The sequence below is a fragment of the Podarcis liolepis genome, assembly GCF_965112155.1.
Source record: "Podarcis liolepis genome assembly, chromosome: 10".
Classification (NCBI taxonomy): Eukaryota; Metazoa; Chordata; class Lepidosauria; order Squamata; family Lacertidae; genus Podarcis; species Podarcis liolepis.
In genome coordinates this window covers 69,410,057-69,436,577 of record NC_139562.1, presented here as the reverse complement: position 1 = coordinate 69,436,577, position 26,521 = coordinate 69,410,057, and the positions used below count along the sequence as shown (strand labels likewise).

General features: G+C 40.0%; 1 protein-coding gene across 4 annotated transcripts in view; it reads right to left on the bottom strand.

Moving 5' to 3' along the window:
- PTPN12 (protein tyrosine phosphatase non-receptor type 12) overlaps positions 1 to 26,521 on the bottom strand; it is a 64,209-nt gene that overhangs the window by 1,250 nt on the left and 36,438 nt on the right. For 2 of the 4 annotated variants that reach the window (XM_083464033.1, XM_083464034.1), the window contains 14 exons: positions 24,690 to 24,785; positions 23,128 to 23,166; positions 22,613 to 22,684; positions 20,579 to 20,638; positions 18,961 to 19,103; positions 16,783 to 16,849; positions 16,392 to 16,469; positions 16,170 to 16,268; positions 10,059 to 10,144; positions 7,321 to 8,288; positions 4,105 to 4,185; positions 3,100 to 3,191; positions 1,377 to 1,404; positions 316 to 432 (listed from right to left, as the gene is read on the bottom strand). In XM_083464033.1, coding sequence (XP_083320159.1) covers positions 316 to 432; positions 1,377 to 1,404; positions 3,100 to 3,191; positions 4,105 to 4,185; positions 7,321 to 8,288; positions 10,059 to 10,144; positions 16,170 to 16,268; positions 16,392 to 16,469; positions 16,783 to 16,849; positions 18,961 to 19,103; positions 20,579 to 20,638; positions 22,613 to 22,684; positions 23,128 to 23,166; positions 24,690 to 24,785 — 2,026 coding nt within the window. Of the gene's footprint in view, positions 1 to 315; positions 433 to 1,376; positions 1,405 to 3,099; positions 3,418 to 3,730; positions 4,186 to 7,320; positions 8,289 to 10,058; positions 10,145 to 16,169; positions 16,269 to 16,391; positions 16,470 to 16,782; positions 16,850 to 18,960; positions 19,104 to 20,578; positions 20,639 to 22,612; positions 22,685 to 23,127; positions 23,167 to 24,689; positions 24,786 to 26,521 lie in introns of all 4 variants that reach the window. The other 2 variants (XR_014516739.1, XM_083464035.1) reach the window with 2 other exon arrangements.

Below are 26,521 nucleotides of genomic sequence, written 5' to 3'. Positions count from 1 at the left end.
TAGGCCCATATATCTTAGACCTTGTGTAACATTTTAGTGTCACTAGCCTAACAAAGTTTTATCCTAGTTTGACATCTCAGCTATGTGTTGCAATTTCCACAATTATTACTGCTTATCCGCAATGAATTAAACCTTTAGCTGTTGCAAAAGAGATTTTGTGGCTACCAAGAAATAAACTGTTTCCTCCTGATACATTAACCATTGGTCAAATAACGTACATCATGTATTTTCAAAAGCCACCCTACAAGAGTTATGTACAGATCAAGTAGTTTACGATAAGCAAATGCTAGAAAACAACAAAAAGCCACCATTTACCAATATCTGTAGTCTCAACTGGAACTTCTGGCGTTGGACCTCTTTTAACAACAGGACTGGAAAGAGGAAGCTGAGGTATAGTATCAATCTGTGATTTGTCTGCTATCTCAGGATGATCTGGGGAGGAAAAAGAAATTCACTGACGCATAACCATATTTGCAATTTTAAGTATTCAGTTATAAAAACTAATTTCTGTTAATATCCAGTTTTGTCCTAAGTATGGGTTAGAGTGTTTCCAAAGGCCTAGTATTATAACACTAAAAGCAACTTTGTAGATATTGCCTTGATAACTGAAATGATTTGTTCCTTAAAGTTACATCCATGTTAAAAGGCATAATTCTGGCTTCAAGACTAGCATGTCAAAGTCTCACACATTGGAAGACAAATAAAAAAATATTCTGAGTAATGCAAGGAAGGGCGTCTCATTTCCTGCAATGGCATGTGTAAGTGGAGCTATCAATATTATGGTGTAATATTGTCCATTTGTGAGCTGCATTGTAATGGCCATTGGCAACAAACAATAAAAACCTGACTGGCTGCGATGAAATGGGAAGCAGTTGCACTGAGAGGGAGTTGTGAACATGAAGCTTCTAGATCAAGGCATTCATCTGTCAAAGTCTCATTACTTGAACAGATTATTTTTCAGAATACTGGAATCCTACTTCAGGAACTGTTAATTAACCAGTGTTTGGTCAGAAGCTACTCTCCTGTATTCTGACCTAGCTTAAACAACCTTCACAAGGACAGCTGCTATTTATAAACAAAAATACTGGTCAAGGATGAAAACCTGTTCTGCTCACACACAGGATTCTTCAACTCCCCCTTTCAAACAGCAGTCCCCTATGTCCAGTCTCAGAGCAGCAGCCCCATAGGCCTAGGATGTTACAATCAGAATGCTATTTTGCTTTCCCCATACATAAGTGGAATGACTTTCTAGATGCATCTAGGGTGAGAGAAATCCACCTATTGTAGCCAAGTAGCAGCATATTTCAGTAGCTCAGCATCTCATTTCATTAACAAAACATCTCGTCCCTTTTAAAGTTAAAAAACGAATTGCTTACCAGGCTGTGTAGTCGCCATTTTCAATCCCTGTTAACAATAGAAATGTTTTTATGTTGGTTCAAAAGTATTTTACTGATTCAGATAATGATTTTTTAAAAAAATAAATAAGCCACATTCTCTAATATTTCCATTCACACATAAAATGCCTAGATGAAAAAAGAAAACATAGCTCCTACAACTTTTAACAGTTGTATGAAAGAGAAAGTTCCTTTTATGCATATATAAAAGGTCCAGGAATGCTGGCTACTTTTTCACCTGGCCACCGTATTCATATGCTAGATGCCTATGTTCAATTGGAAGTATCAACTTTTAAAAAATGTTACTGCACAATGAAATCCTGAGAAAAGTAAAGGCTGATCGTTCCTTTGGCATTTCTGCCACTGCAACCATAACATCTTGGCAGTTTCAAAAGAGTGGTGTTCTTCAGATGCCAGTAAGTCTATATACCACACAAAGAAACGTGGCAAATGACGAAAGCTACTGGAGTTCCAACTCCAGCAGCTACAACCAGCATTTCCAGCAGTCAGGGATGACAGTATCTGGAATCCAATAAAAACTGGAGGACCAGTTCCCAACCTTAAGCTTTCTGTTGTCATTCATATATAATTGTGTGCGTCTGAGTATTTTACACACAAACACACACAATGAAGCTCTGATTTAATACTTCATTATTCTTAGGGATTTGTTCACGTTTTAAAGTAAAAAAAACAAGGTAGCAACTGTTTATGCCTTAACCCACACATCCCTATTTATCACCGCTTCCCTTCTCTTTCAACATACTCTAGGGGCTTAAATTACAATACAGTATGATAACTCCATGGAAAACATTAAACCCATAATGGCATTTTCTGCTAAAAATAAAACAAGACAACCATACATGCCAGAGTTTGCACATGCACACACAGTAAAATATCAGTTGCTTTCCTAAAGAGGTTGCACAGAAAATCTTCCACGCTGGGCTCAGGTGACCCTTCTGGTTAGCAAATTCTAAATATGGGGGAAGACAAGAAACTCCCACCCCAACCTTCCACGCTAATCTTACTTTCTTCCTAAATAGTACCCCCAGCAGAAGCTCTAGAGTGCAGCTGATGTCCTGAGACCTATTAGGTTTACATGGGAAGCAGCTATTCCTTCAGTGGGCTAAACTTCTTAAGCTAGCACAAACAATTTGGATGAGGGGAGGGTAAAGATTTTATGAAATCATTTGGATTGAAATCAAAAGTCAAGTGATACTTTGGGGAGCTACCAGAAAAAGGAGTGAACAAGCAGGCACTTATTCTGCCCCCAAAGGGTCTATCCCAGGGACTGGGAACCACTTTCAGTCAGAGGGCCAAAACCAAAGGTAGCCAACCCTCCAGGGACCACCCTGTTATCAAGTATGGGAAAGAAGCCATTGGAAAACACTGCTTAAATTGTGCTCCCAGTTGTCCCTTTGTGACCTGGTGCCAAATGCAAGCTGTGATCCTTTCAGACAAGAATTGGATATACTCTGGAGCTCCCAGTTGGAGCTCATGGTCATTCCTTTGCACCCACAGTTTATCCATCTCATTCCTGATATGATAGGATGTCGGGTGAGTGACAGCTGGGCATGGCCTGCCCAAAGCAACCTCACTGGAGAAATGGGGAGACCCAGTAGGGCTAATTAGGCCTGGAGACCAGAAGCTGCACATGGCTGCTGTACATCCCTGAAGCATATTCCCAAAGCTAATATCCCATACTTACTGTACATTTTGGTTGATCAGAAGGTTTCTGGTCTTGCGAGAAACTCCACTCAGCAGATCGTGGAAGGATAACAGCTTTGGGGGAAGTTGTGACTATGAAAACCAATTTTAAAATACATTATTCAGTAGACATGCTGCTGTACAAATTCAATAAAACAATAAAAGCTTAACGGTTAAGCAATATTGGTAGTTACAGTATTTTTAAAATACACAACATTACAATATGGGGATTGAAAACGGTAGTCAATGAATTTTTCTCAGTAAACCCACTGAAATTAAATTCAGTGGGTCTACCAAGTAAAAATTAGTTGAATAGCCCCTTGTACAGTGGTGCCCCGCAAGACGAATGCCTCGCAAGACGGAAAACTCGCTAGACGAAAGAGTTTTCAGTTTTGGAGGTGCTTCGCAAAACGAATCTCCTATGGGCTTGCTTCGCAAGACGAAAATGTCTTGCGAGTTCCTGCGGGGTTTTTCCCCTCCCCCCCCTTTTCTAAGCCGCTAAGCCGCTTATCAGCTGATCCGATGAGCCGCTAAAAGCCGCTAATAGGTCAATGGGCTTGCTTCGCAAGACAAAAAAAACGCTAGACGAAGAGAATCACAGAACGGATTCTTTTCATCTTGCGAGGCACCACTGTATATTGATGTTTCCCAATCTAGCCTTCCCAAAGCCAGTAACTGACTAAAAGGGAGAACAATACAACTGTGGGAGCACAGTCCTATATAAACACAGCTCAAGGCACTATGGTGGGTGCATGTATCTTTCTATGCAATGCAGCAGCCAGAAAAATTTCGCCATAGGTAACCAGGGTAAGTGGAAGCCCACTATATAAGCCAAAACAATAATGCAGCAAACTAAAATTACCTGAACATCTATTTGTTTGTCACTACATGCATTATCCGGCTTCTGGTTACCTCAATATCTATCGCTATTTGGCCAAAGTGCTCCTTTAATGCACAAGTCTGATTCATGACTTTTGTGAAACCAACACAGTACAATGAAACTCACTCTGCTCACTTGCAAGCACGAGAGATTCTGGAGTTCTTTCTGGTAAAGGAGGAGAAGAAGAGTCTTCAGAAACACCAGCATCTAAAGTCACCAAAAATTGAGAACACCTTAACACTTAAACAGATACATTATGTAAAAGAGTGCCTGGGACAAAATAAAATATCAAATCATTTGTAATAAAGGTTTTTTTTAAAAAAACAACTGAATATACTTTTCACAGTCGGGCATAGCCCTGCTGGCTTTGTACAAGTGTGTTTTGTACAATAACCACAAAATGGCTGGCTGCCCACAATGTATTTAGATGCCTTGTCTGATGTATTAATTCACTTGGCAAGATGCCTATAGTAGGCGGAAGCCGTGGAACTGCAGCAACAGATTAATGCTTTTTCATTAAGATGACAGGATGCAGACCTTTAACCAAGCTAACCATTAGATTAAAATGGATCCAGCCTTTCTACTTTCCCAGGAAAGTCATGTTAAGTAATGGCAACTGAAATTTTTTCATGCTGCAATCCTATACATACTCATCTGGGAGCACATCCTATTTAACTCAATGTGACAGACTTCTAAATGGACATACAATAGAGTTGTGCTGTCAAGGCATTAAAACAAGCAGTTTACAGAGCTTGGCTGACAATGCCTATGTTACAGTAGCAGGTAGGGTCAAAATATTATACTTCTGGTTTCAAGCTGCATATTACAGCTAGAAGTTGTATTAATATAAAGTTACAAGGAAACACTGCCTAAGTAGAGGAGGGAAGACCCATTGAGGCTAACGGGACTACTAAAAAGTCAGATTTGCACAGCAATGAAAGACGCATTTAGGATGTTCAATCGACTTTCTGAAGAATTTTTGCTGGACAGATTCAATCACCATTGTATTATTTCACAGACAATGAATATGTCATGTAGACAATTCCTTTCAAACGTGGACTAGACTTTCAGACTTAATCCTGGAGTAAATGTGAGAAGTTCTTTTTTCAGATGTGTTGATGTCTTCAAATCCAAGATTTTGAAACAATTGTGAACAAAATTAACCAGGTATGATAATCTGAAAGCAGAAGCTGTGGGGCTGCACATCTACAGCACCTGAAGGAGATAACTCACTAAGAACCTGTGCATAAGCAGTAGAAGAAGAGCTGTTCTCTATTATTTTACTTCCCTTTACACTTCTCACCTGTTATAACAGAGCATAAATGCTTGACACTTTGCTTCTAAGGCAACCAGAACTATAGAATATAGCTGTGATCTGCCACAGACACCCAGTGATCTACCAGTAGATCACGAGCTACCTGTTGGGTGTGCCTGATCTAGGTTAAACAGGTTAATGTGGTTTACAAGTGGATTTGTAATTGTTGACAAGACTTGGCAAAAGAGTAAACATCTACTGGTTTATAGAACAAGTCATAGTCCATAATACAGTGGTGCCCCGCAAGACGAATGCCTCGCAAGACGGAAAACTCGCTAGACGAAAGAGTTTTCCGTTTTGGAGGTGCCTCGCAAAACGAATTTCCTATGGGCTTGCTTCGCAAGACGACAATGTCTTGCGAGTTCCTGCTGGGTTTTTTCCCTCCCCCCCTTTCTAAGCCGCTAAGCCGCTTATCAGCTGATCCGATCAGCAGATAAGCCGCTAATAGCGCTAATCCTTTAATCCGTCAATGGGCTTGCTTTGCAAGATGGAAAAAAACGCTAAATGAAGAGAATCACAGAACGGATTCTTTTCGTCTTGCGAGGCACCACTGTACAACGCAGAGGCAGTATTAACATGCCACAATAAACTAGGGTAGCGGGCTCAGTGTGACTTATTGCAGGGATAGCAACCCACACCTACCTTTCCTGTACCTGTGATATACAGTGTCAGGCACAGGAACCTCTGGGAAGGAACCCTATGAAACACTTTCCCACACCTGGCAAGGAGCGAGCAAGGTGACTGGACGCAAAGCCACAACAGGTGAGCCAGAATCTAGCTGAGTTACGGTAGCTAGCAAGACAGCTGGGCACACTAGACCTGTCAGTACCAAAGCTAGGCAGATCACATGCACTGTCCCTTCCCCTGTGCACAACAGCTACTCCAGTTCATGGAGTAAAAGAATGTCAGTAAAGCTTCTTGGAAGAAAGTAAATGAAAGCTGGTTGGATTTCTAGAGAGTAGGAAGAAGGTATGTTGCTCCTTCCCACTTCTCTGAAGCATCCCTGTACAGGGCAAGTAGGGGAGTTCTTCACCTCCCCACCCACCTTCAGGATTCTAGAAGACATTAAGGGACTTGGAGTGGCCAATTCCATTTCTCTACTTCAATCCTCCCCATCCCACCCCACCCTCAACATTCTGTGCTCAGCAATCCTAAATATCCAAAAATCTTGGAAGTCACCAGACAACAGGACCCACAAAGCTAACAGAATTGGAAGCTGTGACTAACAGTCACTGCCCCCCCCCCCAACTAAAGAGCCTCTGAATGACAGCAGCTGTTCCCTACTAGCAAGGCTGATGTTTCCAAGGCCAACCTGAACAAATTAATGGCCAGCCCTACTCCACTTCATGTTGGCTCTTGTTTATGAAAACTTCCATGTACCAGCTTTCACATAAACTTCTAATTTCACTTCTCCCCCTCCAGCCCCTGCCCCTAGCACCCCCTGTCAGACTTCAGATCAGATTTTTGGGAGCATATAGGGGGCCCAAAAACAAGGATTGCTTGCTCACACTATTAAAACCTACTAACAGAATAAATAAAATAGCAGCAAACATTAGGTCAAAGCGAACATATTATTATGGTCAACTTGTATAGATACCCAGCAAAGATCTGAGAAAATAAATGTTTTTAGCTGTTACCAAAATGTGATGAGTGTTGGCACCTACCTTTATAATATGCACAACCCCTTAGTTTTCTAAGTTGGATCCAAAGGTTGCAGAAGGATCTTTTTTAGCCGCCAGCCAATTCCAGCTGCAACCCCAACACCTACTCTAGAAAGTTGGGGAACACTGCTGAACAGTGTGGTCTGTGATGGACTCACTGAAAAGCACATGGATTCAGTATGTACAAGTGAAAATTTGCTTGTGCAAGGCACCTCCGTCCAATTTTGCACTCCCACATCACAGCTGATGTTGTTCAGGAAGGGATGGGGGAAATCCTTGCACAAGGAAACTTTCTCTTTCACAAGCTTAGGATCCAACTCTACAAATTTAGTATTTCTAATATGGATAGCATCTAGTAAAGCTTACCTTTATCAGCTATGATTGAGGCATCCTGTCTTGCAATGGACATGGGCAATACTTTTCTAGCAGAAACATTTTCTGTGCCAGCAGCCACAGAAACCGTGGCACTTGCAGTTGAAACATTAGACATGCTTTGTGTCATAGACACATCAGAGTTTCTTTCATCTGTATCAGAATCATCAGAATGCAGAGGATTTGTAAAACAAAGGGGTACTCTAGCTGGAAGCATGCCACTGTGATAATGATCCGCCGATTCACTGGAAGGAGCATCCATTTGAGATGGTGAGTTCGAGACTACAGGCAGATTTTTAATCCCGTGACATAAAACAGCTGGAGATGTGTCCTCTGGTGTTGATGTTGGCTGTACATTTTTTGTCCCTTGTAACGACCACATAGCATGTCCCTTCTCTTTGAGAGGCAAACAGTCTGGTCTTTGCAGAGGATCAGAACCTACCAGACACTGATGGCCTTCAGGTGAGGATGTTACAGCTTTGTTCAGTGGCTGCATATTGCATTCTATGCAAGAGTTTTGGAAGGTATCTGTAGGAGCATCTCCTGAGCCTTGTTCCTGTAGTTTAGGTGTCTTATCCACCGCACAAGATGAGCCAGTCTTAATTTTGATTGCATGTCCCCTATTCAAGAGGGTGTTCCCATCAAAGCTCCTTGGCCCCTCTTGAAGGGGCACCTTTTTAATTTCAAAACTCAAGTTGCGCTCAAGCTTTTTCTCTACGCGTTCAGAGACTTCATTCTTCCCTGGATGCTCTTCTGACTTATTGTAGTTTTCATTGAGGTCTGTTGGATGCTCTGAAGAAACCACGTGCAGAACAGGCTTTGGATGGTATCTATCACTGTCCTGCCAAACAGTTGTTACTGTTGGATAAGCTGAAGGAGGGGATGGTGTTAAAATGGGCGGTACTGGATGAGGCTCTGGAGGCTGCAGAATTTCTTCTTTGACATCTCCTTCTACAAGGCAGCTAAAGAGAATAATTGTGTAAGTACTCCATAATTAAGGATTATGTACATTTATTATATAAGCTACCTATTCAGAATATGAACTTTAAAAACCCTTTCTCAGAATTACGTTCACAATAAAAAATAGGCACATTTTATCCAAAATAGTTAGAACGTCAAAATCCACAAAATAGGAACCAAATGCTATAGTTTTGTAATGATCCCAGGAAACAGAACTTTCTTCAAACACCCTTAACTTTTACAGCCAATATTTGAATAAAGGTCAACCCAGAAACACATTAAATATGAAGAAAGCATTTAACACATGAAGAAAAGATGGTATCATGCTGTTATTGCCTATGGGCAACCACCAGAACCTACTATTTATTGCTTAAAATCTACAAGAAAGCATGCGATTATCAGCAGTCTGCAGGAAAGCCATGCCCCCTTGTGGCAAAATTTGAAATACATGTGTTGGAGGGGCAGGGGTATAATGCTTACTGCAGCAAAGCATGACGACTGCACCGGCTTCTATTAAGTTTGACAGAACATTTGAATGCCTTCCTGATTATGACATTCCTGATATAATGGTATAACCCCTCTATTATACATATAACATGGGACACAAGCAGTCTATGGGAAAGCCCATACTTGAAATAATGTATAAGGAAGACTATTCTTGGATTAACTGCTTGATTTGTGCAACCTTGTTTTGATTAGACTGCTGAAGTCTGAATTAGACCACAGTTATATAATTTTCCAGTTTATTGCATGCAGATATAAAATACATTGTTTGTCAGAGGTCCATAACCCTGATATTCACCCAGGTATATAGAATGTAGCAAACCAATCTACAATATATTTCCGCATTGTCTCTCTTGTTGCCACTCGAGACGTTAGCAGATACACACACAATACTATCATTTATGGACTTGCATGCCTTAAGATCCAGAAAGTATGTCACCAGGTAGATTTATTTTACAGAAAATCCAGAATATTTTTAAGCACAGCTTTCTCTACAAGCATCAAATGACTACACTTGCTTCAAGGATGAATGAAAGGACAAGAATGTTGAATATGAAATAGGATGAAGATGTTTGTAAATGCTTAAAATGGAACAGATGACAGGCACAGAGATAGTAAGAAATCATTATAGAAGGGCACTTCATGGAAATCATGAAGCAAAAAGCACATGGCTGACATAATAAAACTCTTTCTTTAGCAAGATGTGATGAGCAGTAGTGTCTGCTGACGGGCAAAGTGAGTCTCATCAGCCAGGGTGCTTTTCCTTCATTGAATTAGGAAAATAAGACTATAAATGCAACGTTCAGTGAAATCTTTAAAATTATTATGTTAACTTGCAACTCAGTAAACTGAATCTGTTGGGAGGATGTGGCCTGGGAATGTTTTCCCCTAACCTAAAAGAAGTTGCCAAGAAGTTGCATGCCTTCTTAAACATCTGACGGACTACCAGACTGGAGTCTGATGAGAGTACTATCAAACTAATATTACATAAATACAGCACCCTATGAAATGTTCCAAGGGTGAAAGTGAAACCATGTGCCTCTCCAGATGTTGTTAGACTAGAACTCCCCCTAGTCCCAGCCAGTACTGCCAATGGTCAAGAATGATGGGAGTTGTAGTACAGCAACATCTGGAGGTTCTCCATTCCTGCCTTACACCAATAAGCTGACTAAATTTGTTCTTGGGCATATGCTCATCTGACCAGATACTAAAGGAAATAAAATGGGTCCATAATAAACGATTCCCTAGGAGCAGTTCTCCAGGAGTACCTGCGAGTTCGAGGTGGCTTTGGTGGAGGTGAATCCTGTTTCTCAAGCTCTCCAGAACTGGCGGTATTTTCTGTGCCAACTTCGTCCTGTCAAGAAAATTAAATCCCCAAAAGTTTTTTTCTAAGGTTAAGAGAAACATCCACACAAAAACCAAAACATACACCAGCTTGCGATTGCGTTACTGTGCATATTGTGTTAAATGTGAGCACAAAGAAATACTCTATGAATGAATAGTATAATTTCACATGGCTCAAATTTAATAGGGAGTTTTTCGAGTGTGACGATATAAAGGAATCAAAATTATAACCTACAACACATTTGTTCTTCATATTCTCATCTGAATTATGTTTTATGAATATGAATAAGGCCCAATAATGCCAAAAACAAGGGACCCAAATGCAATCAGTAAAAAGGTAGGTCCTGGGTGAGGGAGGTGGCAACATTACAGGCTTGCTGTGAATGTGTGTGTTTCAACTTTGGATGGGCTTCCCAAGGATCCCTGAGCTTTCCTTTGGATCTCTGCTGGCTATCCAAGCCTGTCCAGTGCTGATCCTTTCGATCTCAAATTTGGAAGTGGAAAAGATCACCGCAGGGTGGGATTTGAAAGGAGGCTGGGTTATCCAGCTGAGCTACAAAGGAGGAGGCACAGGGATGCTCTCAGAGCACAGAAAAATTCTCCTGTTCTGCCGCTGGAATAAGCAACAGAAGGAAGCTTCCATTTTGAAAACTTTCCTTTAGCAGCAGTAGTGGGAAGGGGCAAAGGGGAGAAATAATTCTGTCTCCTCTTCTGTTTCCCCCTTGCTGCTGCCGCTACTGCTAATGTAAACACACTGGGAGGGAGAGGGGGAGAGCAAGAGACTTTTGCCCCTTAAGGGAAAAATTGTAGATCCATCAAAAGCAGAAAGACCGCCAATGCTCCATAGCACAGAGCCCTGTAAAATCAAATTAAAGGCCTTCAAGCCGCCATGCCATGCGTTCTGCCTCCCAACCATAAGTGCTATGTATAGTGCAACATGAAAGACCAGAAAAGACCAGGCATAATGCACTTTGCAGACAGAGCAGCACAGTGGGAAATAAAAAGCAAAAAAACCACTGCATTTCTGTATCTTGCTCTCCCAAGTCCAGCTCACACCAAGCACCAACTAAGAAAAGTGGGGAAGACATAGGCCAAAGCTGCAATTTTCCACTGGTCACAAGCTTCTTAGCAATAAGAGAGCATTCCTGGAGATATCACTGCAAAGAAGAGGGTGACTGAGGAACCAAGCATTGGCTGGAGGAGCATAACTTGCAGACTCTGTGGTCCATCAGCTGAGAATCACTGGCTAGACCCAACTGCAGCCAACATGGACCAAACAATCCACATGACATTACAAAGTACAGTTTTATAAAACTCTCATAATATTTATCCACATTATTTGTTAGTAACCCAACAACATTTAGTTGAAACTGTAAATAATAACAGGTGTGTTTATTTTCTTTATTATTAAATGCTGGATCATTGTATTACAGCAAAATTGTGCCTTGTGAAAATTCCTAATAAAAAGTCCCAAGTCAGCCAACAGATTTGAATATGTTATGAGTACAAGTTTAAAATATTTTAATGACTGTTTAGTCATTTACAGCCCAGTGAAAAGGCCAGCTACTGCTGAAGGATCTTTACAAAATATATTTAATAGCGAAGTAGTGACAGACTATATAAGACTTCTGGGAAAGTGTCTGAACAAGGCAAAGAGAGAAGACAGGACCAGGACTTATAAAAATAAAATAAAAAAGGCAGGTAGATAGAGAGGTGTTAACTCAAAATATTCTGCAATATATAAGCCAGGCATAAAATATTTTCAAATAATTCAGTTTTGAGAAGCAAATATTTCTCAACTTTGTTTCAAGGCAGCAAACAGAGAGTTTATGAGAAAGATACAAAGGAACTGAAAGCAAATCAGCCTGTATAGAACGAGGAGGGTGAAAGGAAGAACAGAGCCAAGGGCAGACTACTAGAGATCTATGAAAATAGACCCAGGAGCTTATATCATTAAATAAGATTAAAAGCAGTATCTACTGAAAGAGTCAAATGTACCATATAAACCCATCTAATTCAACATATTGCCTTAGCATCCAAGCCCTTGTTGCCATTACAGAACATTAACAGAAGTGCTTTTGTTTAACTGCTCAAGGACGAAGATTTACTCATACTCCCTGCACCATCAGCTACATTCTCCTTTGCATTAAAGTATCATTGAGCAGCCTAATCCATTTCATGTCATGTCCTCAATTAATGTACCAAATGTTATGGCTACTGAACATGTGGATTAAGACATTAGCTTCTGGCAATCAAAAAAACAAAGCAAAGCCCAAGAAGGTATAATGCATGTTATGAAGATGAGCTCATCTATGGTGGGGAAGAACAGATGGTGGTCTTACAAGAGAAAACCTTTGCCTCTTTAAATCAGATTTTCTTCAGCCAACTTATTGCCTATTTTCCTAGGCAAATGTTATTCTATTTTATTTCAGTAGCTACATTTCAGAAAGAATTTGCTTTGATGCAAAAGATATTGTGTAGCCCACAAGAGCTTGGTCTAGTAATTTTCAAAAGCTGATTATATGCTTATGAACCAAAATGTGGCTTATGAAAAAAAATTGGTCCATTGGCACTGCTGGGAAAAGCCAATCTCGACGCTGAAATGGCTGGGCTTTAATTAAAACAGAGGGGGGAAATAACACAACACACACAGGCATGGCTTTGTCCACACATATTTGTGATGCAGCAGCCATTGTGGAACTCAGAAAGGAATTAAAAGTTCTTTTCTGCCAACAAAGAAGCCACTAGATTCAGCACAGGAACAGCACTCAATCTCCCACATACATTAAGGAAATATAAAGTATGAAATAAATGATCCCAACAGCAGGGACACAAATGGTGGTCTAAGTTGTCAAAAATTCACAGGAGAAAATGGACAACTTGGTGAGCCCTTACTTAAAATATTTAACAAACTCTCTTAAAATGTGAGGTTTTAATAGCGTTGTTCTATTTCTATTCTAAATGGGGCGATAATCATTAGAGCCGATGTGGAATGTACTTCTTTAAAAATGCTTATTTTGGTTATGGAAGAGAAGCTCCTCCAGACAATTACTGCAATTTTACTTTATACTTCCTGCATAGGTGTAAATTAGGTTTCTGCCTACTAGAACTGATGTGATGCCCTGTTAGGAAGACAATTGTGTATCAAGACCCCAACCATCATCAAATGGTTTCATTTCATCAAATAATAAGGATGTGGCCAAGAAACCACAGAGCCTAGGGCTTGCCGATCAGAAGGTCGGCGGTTCAAACCCCCGCGACGGGGTGAGCTCCTGTTGCTGGGTCCCTGCTCCTGCCAACCTAGCAGTCCAAAAGCACATCAAAGTGCAAGTAGATAAATAGGTACCGTTCCGGCAGGAAGGTAAACGCCATTTCCGTGCGCTGCTCTGATTTGCCAGAAGCAGCTTAGTCATGCTGGCCATATGACCCGGAAGCTGTACTCGGCCAGTAAAGTGAGATGAGCGCCGCAACCCCAGAGTCATCCACGACTGGACCTAACGGTCAGGGGTATGTTTACCTTAAGAAAGACTCAATCATGTTATGCTCTTTTTAAAGTCAAATAATAATAATAAATGCTACTGTGGTCACCATCAGTTCCTCCCTTCCCTGTGTTCTCAGTGAACTGGAAAGAGAGGGAGGGAAGGGAGTCATCTTTTCCCGTCTTTTCTTTTTTTAAAAAAAAAAGATATTTATTGAAAGTTTTTAAGATATAACAAAAAAAAAGAAAAATAAACATACAAAATAAAAAAAAGTTAAAAACACACATTAATTTTCAATAACATAACTTCCATACACTTCTTTCCTCGGACCTCCTCATACCTCCCTTCTTTGTATTCCAGTTCGATTTGTTAGTTCAGCAAATCCTTACCATTAAACTTTTACCCATTTGTAAAACCTTTTTTTTTTTCATATCTCTTAAAGCATTACAGCTGGAAACCGCTTAGTTTCTATCCAACATCCTTCTAACATTCTTCTTTTCCCGTCTTTTCAGCCAAATACGGAGGGAGCAAAACAAAAGACTCCTACTGCTGTCATTACTTAGTTAAAAATAAAGATGACCCTTTTCTCTAGTCCTCAGGCACATGCAGAAGACAGCTATCAGCAAGCCTCTCTTGCCACTTTTTCCTTCCCCAGTGCCTTTAGGCACTGAAGAACAATTTCTTCTGGAAAAGCTCTGCTGTGACAGGCCAAAGGCTACTCCAGCAACCTCATAGGACCTGACAAGCAGGACATGTGCACAGAAGCCCAATCCTATTACACTGTTGCTGCGGACCCCACATCCTGAGACAACCCCCTCCCCACATTCTCTGCAATTCCTGGCAAACTTGGATGAAGGTGCCTGGACGTGGCGAGCTACTAAAGGTAAGATGCAAGGTTCTAGAACTGAGCTGCATCACCTGGCTTGCCTCAGCAGGCCCACTGATGACTAACACCCAAGAAGATTCTTTCTCCCAAGCATTTTATGTTTACCTCCCAGACTAAGAGCCAGAGAAGTCTGCAGGAGATCTTTGTGGTCACTATAAGCAAAGCAGTTTCAGAGGGAAGATTAAGGCTTTGTCTGCGTGTGGTTACTTTGCCTGGATCAGTCAGTCCAACAAGAGTATTGGGCAACATCCTTTTCAGCTGTTATTGTCTAGAAATAAAATATAGTCAAGAAAGTTGACACTGGTAGAGCATGTTGGACGAGAATGTGCTCCTAAACTATACTTAGGCCAGGCCACTTCAATCCTATGTGGACTACTAGAACTTGTTGGGGGTGGAGGCAGTTTCCAGCTGAAAACAATAATCCTTACGTAACTTGGGTATTCAGCTTTATTTTCATTAACTCAACCCTATGATACAAACCAAAGGCACAGCCCTGATGAGTTTTTTTCCATTTTAACTGAAAACACAGCATCAAGGCCTGTTTCTAATAATGCATTAAATAACTGAGAGGTTTGCTCCGAAACAAACCTACTAAGTATCATTAGGTTGGATAGTTTAACCTCTCTGAGTACAGTGGTACCTCGTTCCAGAGGTCTGTACTTAACCTGAAACTGTTCTTAACCTGAAGCACCACTTTAGCTAATGGGACCTCCTGCTGCTGCTGCTGCGCCGCCGGAACACGATTTCTGTTCTCATCCTGAAGCAAAGTTCTTAACCCGAGGTAATATTTCTGGATTGGGGGAGTCTGTAACCTGAAGCGTATGTAACCTGAAGTGTATGTAACCCGAGGTACCACTGTATTATCTATTGTAAGTCATGCCAATATCAAAAACATAATTTGTCAGAAAGGTCCCTTGTGTCATATCACACTAATTATCATGGGCCAAAATGCAATGAGACATGCTCTTAACACTGCAAATGCGCCAGAAATTTCTGCCTCCCCTTCTCAATGCTGCTCCCAGCAGCATTCAGAAAAGCTTCTGCAGAAACATCAGGAACCCCCTAGAGTGAGACTCCTCAAGACACGAGGGAATACAGCCAGAAATTAAAAATATCCACTTTCACACCTTACCCCTTGGTGCAAGTGTGGAAGCACTTTCTGATCACATACCAATGGAATGAGGTGGGGAAGAGAAAAGAGACTGCATCCTGGCTATGCAACCAGTGCTGAAACAATAATAACCACAGTAACAGTTTCAAGAAGAAAAAGAAGACAATGACTTTGGTTTCTTTTCAAAAGAATTCAATAGAATAAAGTTTGTTGCAGTAAACTGACCCCATTTAGAAAGAGCCCAATTGGCAGCAAACTCATACAAACAAGCATTGATTTCAACACCGTATTTACTCGAATGTAATGCACACCTTTTGGGGCCAAATTACATCACAAAAACTAGGGTGTGCATGTGATGACGCATTTACATTTGCCAGCAAACACTTTTTTGGTTTCAAGTTTTTGAAAATTGAGGTGAGCATTAGGTTGATGGTGCATTACATCTGAATAAATACGGTATCTTATTACCACAAACAAAAAACTAAGATGAACAAGGGTAATTTAACAATAAGGAAAAGCTACTATTTCAAATTACACGAAATATGACAAAAACACCTACCAGCCCATCTGCAATTTTCCAGTTTGCACAACTTTCATATTTTTGAAGTTGCTTTTCAAACAACTGTGCTATGGCTCGATGAACAAGTTCATACTGTTCCTGGGTGCATGATAAAAACCAAAATTAGCATACAAATATATAAGCAGTATTTCAAAGACACTATTTCACAAAGTGGTGATGTCACAGCCATATACTCAACTTCTGAACTGAAAGCAGTATTACCTTAGTCTGTACTGCGGAATGTCTTTGTGTCCTCATTTCTTGTATTAAATTAAACACATTGAATTCCTCTGGTATTTTCTGAAATACAAAGGAGCAGAAGGTTGTCCACTGATGTACTTTGGCTCAAATACTATCTAGAAGTCACAAAATGCTTCAGTATTTAGTATTTCTATTGCGATCATGAACTAATTAGAAGTAACAAAAGGAAAGGGAAAATAAACTTTATTGCTGCTACGGGAAAAGGTACTATCTAACTTAAAACTCATTTTCAAATTATGTTCAATTTTGCACCCTGAGGAGAACTCCATTACTCCCCTATAAAACTCTACTCTCATGACTGGCATAAGATGACCTAGTTTTGCAGCATTAGATTGCTATAAATCCTCCTTACCCCAGCTTTCAACAAATTCCATGTATAATCTATGGCACAGATGGCTCCTGTTCTTCCACACCCAGCACTATAGTGGGAAAAGATGAACACCATAAGAGAAAAGGAGGCTTAAAACTTTGCATTTCTGTTCATACCTACCAAACACTTAACAGGAGGTATCCTTGAAAAGCTATTTTAGAGTTGATGTTTAAACAATTCTGAATTATCACCATCAGTAGTGGTTTGTGTTTTCATATCAAAAGCATAAATCTACAATTTTGCTTCAAGGTTTTATCTATTCAACATACCAATCTGCACACAAAAACATGTCCCTCTTCAACAAACACATTGCCAATACATATAAAATGGGACTGTATTGTAACAACAAACATAATAACCATATACAATTGTTAGGGTAAGCCACATAGGCATTTTCTACATACAGTACATCAAAATGAATCAGTCCATTTATTTATCAGCTGGTGACTATTTACATTTTATTTCAACTACAGCTAAGCACAAAGGGTAGTTGAAAATAAAAAACTATCTGTGAGTCCTATTTTCAAGATACAGGCCTGGTTTACATATTACAATAAATCATAGTTAAAACCCAACTGTTGTTTAATGTGGACCACACAGCATGCTAGTGCATGTACCTGAAAAGTTATCGCTCTGCTCTACTGAGAACCAAGCCAGAGAATAGTATGTCATAACATCCGGATATAGGGTTGTGGTTTGTTTCATTTCACACATCCCATGAATCGCAACAAGGTTTGCTCTTGGCTTAGGACTTCAATCAATCAATCAATCAATCAATCAAATCAATAGATTTTTATTGTTTATAGCCAATGGCCATCACAATACAATATAAGCACAAATCACACAACTACAGAACAAAATACGTCCTTTTGAATAGTGCAAGTGCCAAACCCTAGGGATGCTGACCAGAATGTATGGTTTTTTAAAAAAAATCTGGACATTGTAGATTTGTCTAGGTCTGACATAGGACTTATGATTTATTAAGGGAAACAAATAACGTACCATGGTTCAGATATCATGACAAGTATGACTCTGGCTTGTTTACTAGTGGCGTGGCAGAAGCGGAGTGAAAATCTTTGGGTAGTATGCATGAGCACGCTGCTTGTACACATTTAACTGCAGTTCATAACTATGGTTTAATGCAGCGTGTGAACTGGGCTGTGTCTCAAATGTTTTCAAAGACAGTCTGCACAGAAGTCTGTATTTAACAAATATAAATCTGTTTCAAGCCTTATTACATTACTGTAGTCCCCTTTCCTCTGTCAAGAACTCTAGGCAATGTGTTTTTTAAGAAGTATTCCTAGATTTAAGAAATTCCTATAATACTCACAGAATAATTAACGGGTGTTGAAGACATGACAAGTTAAAATATAAAGGATGCTTTGAATTAAACACACTCTAAAGTACAATGTAGCCCGCCCCCCCCCACAAAAAAACCATTACAGAGACATCAAGATTGCTATCACACACAGTGACAACTTATTGAGTTTAATATCTATCTCATCATATCCCAGGATCCCTGGGAGGGATAGCAACAGTTTTGAATGAATATGTTACACTCACTTTTACAAATGTCTAGAAACAGAAGCACGTTTACCCCACAATGAAGATGCACTTTTATCTGTATCTTGTCTCTGCTGCATTTTATCTGTCTCTTGTACTTAAGGTAACATGCTTCCTGTATAAGCATACTTTCTCTCCTTCCGAAATAATAGGCTGGGTTTGGTTATCTCTTTTCCCCCACTCAATATTTATTTATGTATGATATTTATTTACCACCCACTAACGTAGGTTCCAAATAAAATTACACAAAAGTTATTACTGTTGCAACAATGTTAAGATTATTCAGTAATACAGTGCATCCTGATATGTACATATCCTGTAATACTACAGCAGTATAGCAATGAAAATATCAAAGAGATGCACTAGCCATAGATTTTTACAAATGTTTATGCATCCATGTTAATATGATTCTGCTGCTTTATCCTCAAGATTAGGTTTAGTACCCTCAAACTATCTTGAGCTCGCCAGCTGATTGCAATGCACTATTAAACTTACATACACAAAGGCAACACATGAAAGCCATCAATTCCAAGGTTAAAAAATAATACTTTCTAGGATCCCCCATCTAAATTCCTGCATGAAAATTTTAATTTGTACCTGCAGTGTATGCAAATAGGAACGTCTTCATGCTCCTGGTATTCCCTCATTAAGCTGATCATGTCCAGAATAGAATCAAAAGATGATGGAACGTCATGGTCAGGCCAATTCACATAATGAAATTGATAAACCCTACGTGTTTCCTGGAAGAAAAAAAGGTTGTGTTATATCTTTGGGCAGGGGTCAGAAAACCTTTTCAGCAGGGGGCTGGTCCACTGTTACTCAGACCTTGTGGGGGGCCAGACTATATTTGGGGGGGGGGGGAATGAATGAATTCCTATGCCCCACAAATAACCCAGAGATGCATTTTAAATAAATGGCACATTCTGCTCATGTAAAAACACCAGGCAGGCCCCACAAATACCCCAGAGATGCATTTTAAATAAATAAATGGCACATTCTACTCATGTATAAACACGCTGATTCCAGGGCCATCCATGGGCCGGATTCAGAAGGCGATGGGGCCTGATCTGGCCCCCAGGCCTTAGTTTGCCTACCCATGTCTTTGAAGGTTGGCTTGTAGAAACTGTCCATTTTGGGAGCTGATCAGGTACTCAGAGAAGAGTGAATAAAAATGTTGTAAAATACCACCATTAAGAAATATTTTTAAAGAAACAATGAAGTAAATAAGTAAGTGTAGGAGCTGCTTCACACAAATGGCTCACCGTATAGAGCTCACGAGGCTACATTTTACGTGGTAAGCACAGCACTGCCAGCATCTACCCAGAACAGACCAACAAGTTTATAATTATTTTCCTACATAATGAATATAATTTTAATAAATTAATACAAACCCAAAGACTACATATGGTGTCTCTGAAATATCACAAGTTGCAAAATTTGCTTCACTTAAAAGTTGACACAGACACTGGGTCAAAGCCCACGTCCTTCAAATATTAAGCTTCTGTTTGTTGAGCCTTTACAAATACACTCCAGCCCATTCATGGCAACCTAGGCTCTTACGCAGGGCTACTGACAACAACATAGAAACAGGTTGTGCCAGAGGTAGAATTTAGAACCAAGTAGTGAATTCAGCTACCTGGGAATCACAGCTTTAAATTGACAAGGCCTAGAAACATTTCTGCAAACTATACAAGATGAAGCAACAAAACCACCATTAAGCTCAGCCCAGATCCCAATGCGCACGACACTCAAATTTATTAAAGCTGAAGAAAAGTGAAGCCTCTCAAGTGCCTCATAATGCACCAAAAAGCATTTAAGCCACACAAATTAGTAACTGAAGGAACATCATCTCAAAGTCAAGATTTGAGTTGAGCTGCCGCTGCCCCAAACGACCAAAAACTCCTTTTGTGTCTTTTGGATGCCAAGTTATTATTAATTTTAGTAATATTTATTAAATTTGTATACTGCCCTATACCTGCAAGTCTCAGGGCGGTTACAACATAAAATCACAATATTAAAACACAAAATACAAAAAGTTTTCAGGACGGTTGACAGTTGGAGGCATTACCCTGCCAGTTATCACATGTCGCAAGGCCATTTCAGCACCACATTAACATGTTGTCAAAAGGGGCAAAGTGATTTGGTACACAGAAGACATCAGACTAACAATGCTATGTTTAAACCAGCTGTAATATAGAGCTTTTATCTTACTTACATTCTGAAAGGCTAATAGCAGAGTTCTAATATAGTAGTCTGTTCTGACTTGCTCAGCTTCCTAAATGAAAAGGGAATATTTGTGAATAGAGGGAAACGTCACAAAATTTTAGCTTAGTAGTACAGTAGTACAGTAGTACAGTAGTACTTTACTCACTCAAATCTAATTTACTCCTAACAGAGGTATTGTATCCACTTAGGTTAATCTTTAAAAATAGCAGAATTCAGAATCACACCATTCATAGGAGCACATGAATGAATTTTGATTTGCTTCACTTGTTTTAAGTAAAACAATAACCAGAATTTAGGTTCTGTGCCAATGTAGCATTAACCATTGCTAAAACTGGAAAATTTTGGGGAAAGTCATATCTACACTGACACTAAGCCAGAGTGGTCAGCACTTGTGTGCTACAGTTCCTTTGCATAATGGGCTAGATCCAAGCAACCATGAGTGGAAGGAAAGGAATTGCTACTGTTGTTCCACAAGATCTTGGAAAAAGCTTGCACGGTGCTATCACAGGAGGTTTTTAATTCTCCTGTTTCTGATTGTCCAATGAGTGTGAGCTCTTGGACAAGCAGCATGACTCTTAAGAGAACATTGCATGGGAAGTGAAACTGAATCTAAATCTAAAAAAGCATAAAAGATCCCTCCTGTGAGACTTCTGCATCCAAGCCAGAGTCGCCTGCTTGAATCTTTCAGGTATTCTTTTGCACACATGTGCATAACTTACCCTGCTTTTCTTCCTTATTGGTTTTCTCATTTCTATGACACTATTATAATAAACTAATAATAAACTAAACAGAACCACATTCTCAGTATAAAAGGCCATCTTTCTTCTATGGCAGTTGATTCAAATTTTGCTACTTATGCCTTACCATGGCTTTCTTAAAATTCCTTGTAACCTATAGGCTTCTGCCCTACTTCCCAAACTCTACCATGAGTTATGAGTAGTTCACCAATTCGCAAAACACCAGCAGCATACCACTTGACTGCTTTTCCCCATTTTGCCCAATGAAACCTTTTTTTCTGTAATAACGTTAGTTGATGTTTTAATTATTCAGTGGTCTCACTTGCGCATAATACTAACCTATTGTTTAGTATTACAAGAATGGAAGTGGGCAAGGAGTGGGTTTGCTCCTTGTCCCCTCTAGCATGTCTGCAAGGAGGTCAGAAGCTTTGGTTGGCAGCTTTCAACTGGAATTGTTTCAGCAAATCATAGTAAAGACCAACCACAGTTTGTTGAGGCACTGACATACGCTATACTGTGGTTATTTAAAAACAAAAGCTCCTGATTTCTTCTTTGTAGACGTGTCAAATGAGAAGAGAGGGGGGATGTAAAACACCAAGGTGGGTCCAAGTTTATTCCTGTGGTTGTAAACCATGTCACCATTATGCCCACAAAACCAGTGCATAGTTTGCCTTGTTTCAAAATGTTCCACACAAATGTAAGCAAACTCTTCAAATTACCATATTTTTTGCACCATAACACTCACTTTTTTCCTCCTAAAAAGTAAGGGGAAATGTCTGTGCGTGTTATGGAGGGAATGCCTACGGGTGGCATGCCTACGGATTTTCCTCCTCTAAAAACTACGTGCGCGTTATGGTTGGGTGCGTGTTATAGAGCGAAAAATACGGTATTTCATATAAAGGAATATCAATTTGGCATCATTGAGGCTTATGGACCAGCATTTCCTCAGAATCAGAGCAATTCAATATACTGTAATTACAGTAAGCCCACAACTTATGCAGGGGTTACATTCCAGGAATCACACCTCAAGCCAAAATCACGTATAGTAAAAAACCACTGGGTTCAGTGATGGGCAGGATTGCCAAAGTCGTTTTTCCTGGAACTCTGCCCCCTTTGTAATTTTAATTTTTCCCACATACATAAAGCTGAATGAAAACAAGTTAAATACATGGGAGTTGCAGGCTTACTACAGCTAATATATACATTTCTTTAAGATGGAATTAGAACTTTTTAATTTTTTTTTAAAGCATCAATTAGTACTGCACTATCATTAACAAAATACTTACACAAGAAATATGAAATGGTCCAAAAGAAACACCTTCTTCCCCATACAGAGGCCAGTAACGTTCACATTTTTTCTGTTACCAAAGAAAATATAGTTACCAAAAATATAGTTTAAAAATAAGCACACACATTTATGAATATTTGCAGATAGTTGGATTTAAATGGGCAAGGTCACCCTTGCGAATACACCCAAGACCTTCCCTCTCCCTCTCAGGACTTTTTATGTGTTTCCTTTTAAAATCTGGAAGCTCTATAGGAAAAACTGCTATTTGCTCTGTTCATGCACCCACACTGTGCAATTCCATTCTAAAACCATTTGTTTCTTTACACCTTCCTACACTAAACTTAACAGAGTGGCAAGAAAATGTGCTAGTTTTCATTCAGTAACAAATGTTCAAGATTTACATGGGATTTCCTCAAGTAAAATGAGTAACCTGTACAGAGATTTGATTAACTGCATTATCACAGTAACATATTTAGCAAAGGCCATACACAAGCCAGCGCTATGAATACATACCCTTCCCATTTCAAACTCCCGACAAGCCATCACAATAATCTATTAAAGAAAGAAAGAAATGTGACTGTACAAAGTTTCCAAGAATCTGTGCTTTAAAAGCCTTTCCAGGTGCATATTCATATACTGCCTACAACTGAAGGAGTATACTGTCCAAGGACTTAGAAGCCGGCCAAACACTATATTATCCATGTGCCAGAGTTTAACAAAAGAGTGGATAAACTTCTGGGGGGGGGGGGGTCAAGGACAACATTTGCCCTTGTGCCAATCCTCCGGGGACTGTATCAATGTTATATACCACCCACTTCTAAAATCAATCTATCTATCAATTAAGGATTTCATCATCATGCTGTTATGATAGTTGCATCAGCATTTGTGCCTGCCATGTTCTCCTGACCCCACAGAGCCAATTCTGGGGAGGGAAGGGGGAGAAGGTGGGGGGAAGCCCTGTTGAACGACAGGGACTCGCAACTCTTTAGCTGAAGCTGTCCCCAAATTCATGCCCCATCCTTCTTCTAAAAGGAGCTTAGGGCAGCAAACAAATACAGTGGTACCTCGGGTTACATACGCTTCAGGTTACAGGCTCTGCTAACCCAGAAATAGTGCTTCAGGTTAAGAACTTTGCTTCAGGATGAGAACAGAAATCGTGCTCCGGCGGCGCGGTGGTAGCGGGAGGCCCCATCAGCTAAAGTGGTGCTTCAGGTTAAGAACAGTTTCAGGTTAAGAACAGACCTCTGGAACGAATTAAGTACTTAACCCGAGGTACCACTGTAAGTGATAAAACAATAAAAAATCTTTCAAAATGTTTTAAAATTAAAACCTGCCTAAATAGGCTTGTACCCAAAGGAAACAATAGCAAGTTAACAAAACATGTATTGTGAAAATCACATCATTTCAAATGTGACAACTTGCTGACAGCACAATCTCCTCTTTGAGGACGGGGCTTTTTGTTGAGTTGTTTATATGGATATCAATACAAGAGACCTGCTGAAGTAAAGCACGGGTGCTCCACCGTTTAGTGAAGTCAGTCCTTGTTTCTTAATCCCTTCTCCCATTGTGAATTTAACGGCCACATGATCTTACAGTTCATGTTCCTCCTCTTCTGCCCAGACACTGTAGCTCAGGGATGTGGAGTGTGTGGCCCTCCAGATGTGCTTAGATTACAACTCCCAGAACCTCTTACTACTGGCCATCCATGCTGGCTGGAGGGCTGATGAGAGTTGGAACCCAACAATAGCTGGAGGGTCATACATTCCCCATCCCCAAGTTAGGCAAATGCATGCTGGCACAACAGACTTTGGCTGTACCCATTCAGCACATCACCAATCAAACTCTTATTGTCACAAAGACCCCTCTCCTCCAAGTAGGGGGGATGTCACTGATCTCCTGCCACAACTTGGAACACAGCATGTCAGAAGAAAATCTACTCCTCTTTCCATCCCTAAGCTTAGATTAGAGGATGAAACATAAAACAAACTCTGGTTCCAAACTGCTCAGAACGAGAAGTAGGGGCAGAAGTTTGCTCACATCACAGAATGAAATAAATATTGGGTTAGCATACTTACTGCAACATTGTACTCCCATATCATCCTCCAGAAGTCTATTACTGTATTAGCTAGTGGTCCTTGGGTGGCAACATATGCTTTTGGCCCATGAACTCCCTAAAATTTCAACATATAACGGAATGCAAAAACAGTTAAAGGCATGCTTGAAACAGTTCTTAGACACAAACTCTCCCAAGGATGCTTCGCCTATGAGTGTGTTGAAAAGGTTTTGCATTTTCAAAACTGATCTATTCAAAATGTCAACATGCTAATCTCTTCAAAAACATGAATGGAAATTTAAAAACTGATAACACCCAAGATAAACCCTACAGGATATATACCAATTTTACTCTACATTAGATAAGTAAACAGGAAATTCCAATACAAAAGTTTGCTGCTAATGCTCAAATAACTGAATAACCAATAATAATATATATCCTCCAACAAATCTTGGTTACAAAATATTTGTGAAGTTTCCCCTTAGCTGCTCGCTCAACATACCTACAGTAACTGGGCCAAACATTCCATTTTAATTTTTTTTCAAATGCTCTGCTATTTTTCTCCCCTTTGAGTATTTTGCTCAAAGGTAAACATCAGTTCAGGTCAGTGGCATAGCGTGGGTTGTCAGCACCCGGGGCAAGGCAAGTAATTTGCGCCCCCTAACCCTAACCCCCCAGATGTTGCGCCCGGTGCGGCCGGCCCCCCCTGCACCCCCCACGCTACGCCACTGGTTCAGGTGGTTGATAGGGAGAAGGGGAAAGAAATGCCACATCCAAGGGCATTAAATATTCCAAATCACAAGTCATTTCATAGAGATGCAGGAAGGAGATACTGAATTCTCCTTATGGGAGTGGGAGTGTAGGGATGTTAAAAATGCAGTACTGTACTGCATTTTATTCACACCTCCAGGTAATCTTTTTTAGTCAAAAAATAATGCATGAGTTTCATGCATTTGTAAGACCAAGAACAGAAATTAGCATCCGGGAATTATATACCTCAATAATTGTACCCGTGTGCTATTTTACATTACATTAAACTTTAAATTGGAAACATAATAAAAAATTTGTTTTATTTAAATGTATTTATTTGGAATCCTTATCCTAGTTGCAGAAAGAGCACAGGAGTGTTGAGTGTAGCACCCTTCAGTACTTTTCAAGATAGCTCAGTCAGTAGAGCATGAGACCCTTAATCTCAGGGTTGTGAGTTCAAGCCCCATGTTGGGCAAAAGATTCCTGCATTGCAGGCGGTTGGACTAGATGACCCTCATGGTCTCTTCCAACTGTACAATTCTATGATTCTATGAAGACATTCACAAATAACAAGGACCACCACACTATATTTTAAAAATCCAATGAGTTACAGGACTGCAAAACCCTTAATAAACGTCACATAGAATGCATAACTGAGAAAAACAATGGATTAAACCCAAACTAGTGTGAGCCAAAGAGTTAACTGATTAGCACTTTTCTGTGAACTGCTGTGCAGGCAGGAAGGCAGACGGTTTGCACAGCATTATATTTGGAGCCTCATCATAGTATACAAAGAGATTATGTAACTCCACATCTGAATATAGGATTATGGAATTCCACATCGCAAAGAAAGCCAGAAAGAGGAACTATATGCACTCCACCCATCAAGGCTTGCTTTGTACAAGGGGCTTTCATGATCTAAAGTGGCCATTCTTGCAAACCACAAGCACTTTGCAACACAGAACTCCATGCATCCCAGCCTTGGGGACTTGTTCCACAATGGGGAAGTGTCCAGATTCATGCAAACGGGATTTAAACGATGCACAGCTATGGAATTCAGAGAAAGAAAGAATGATCTTGTGTAAATGGATGCACAATGTATGT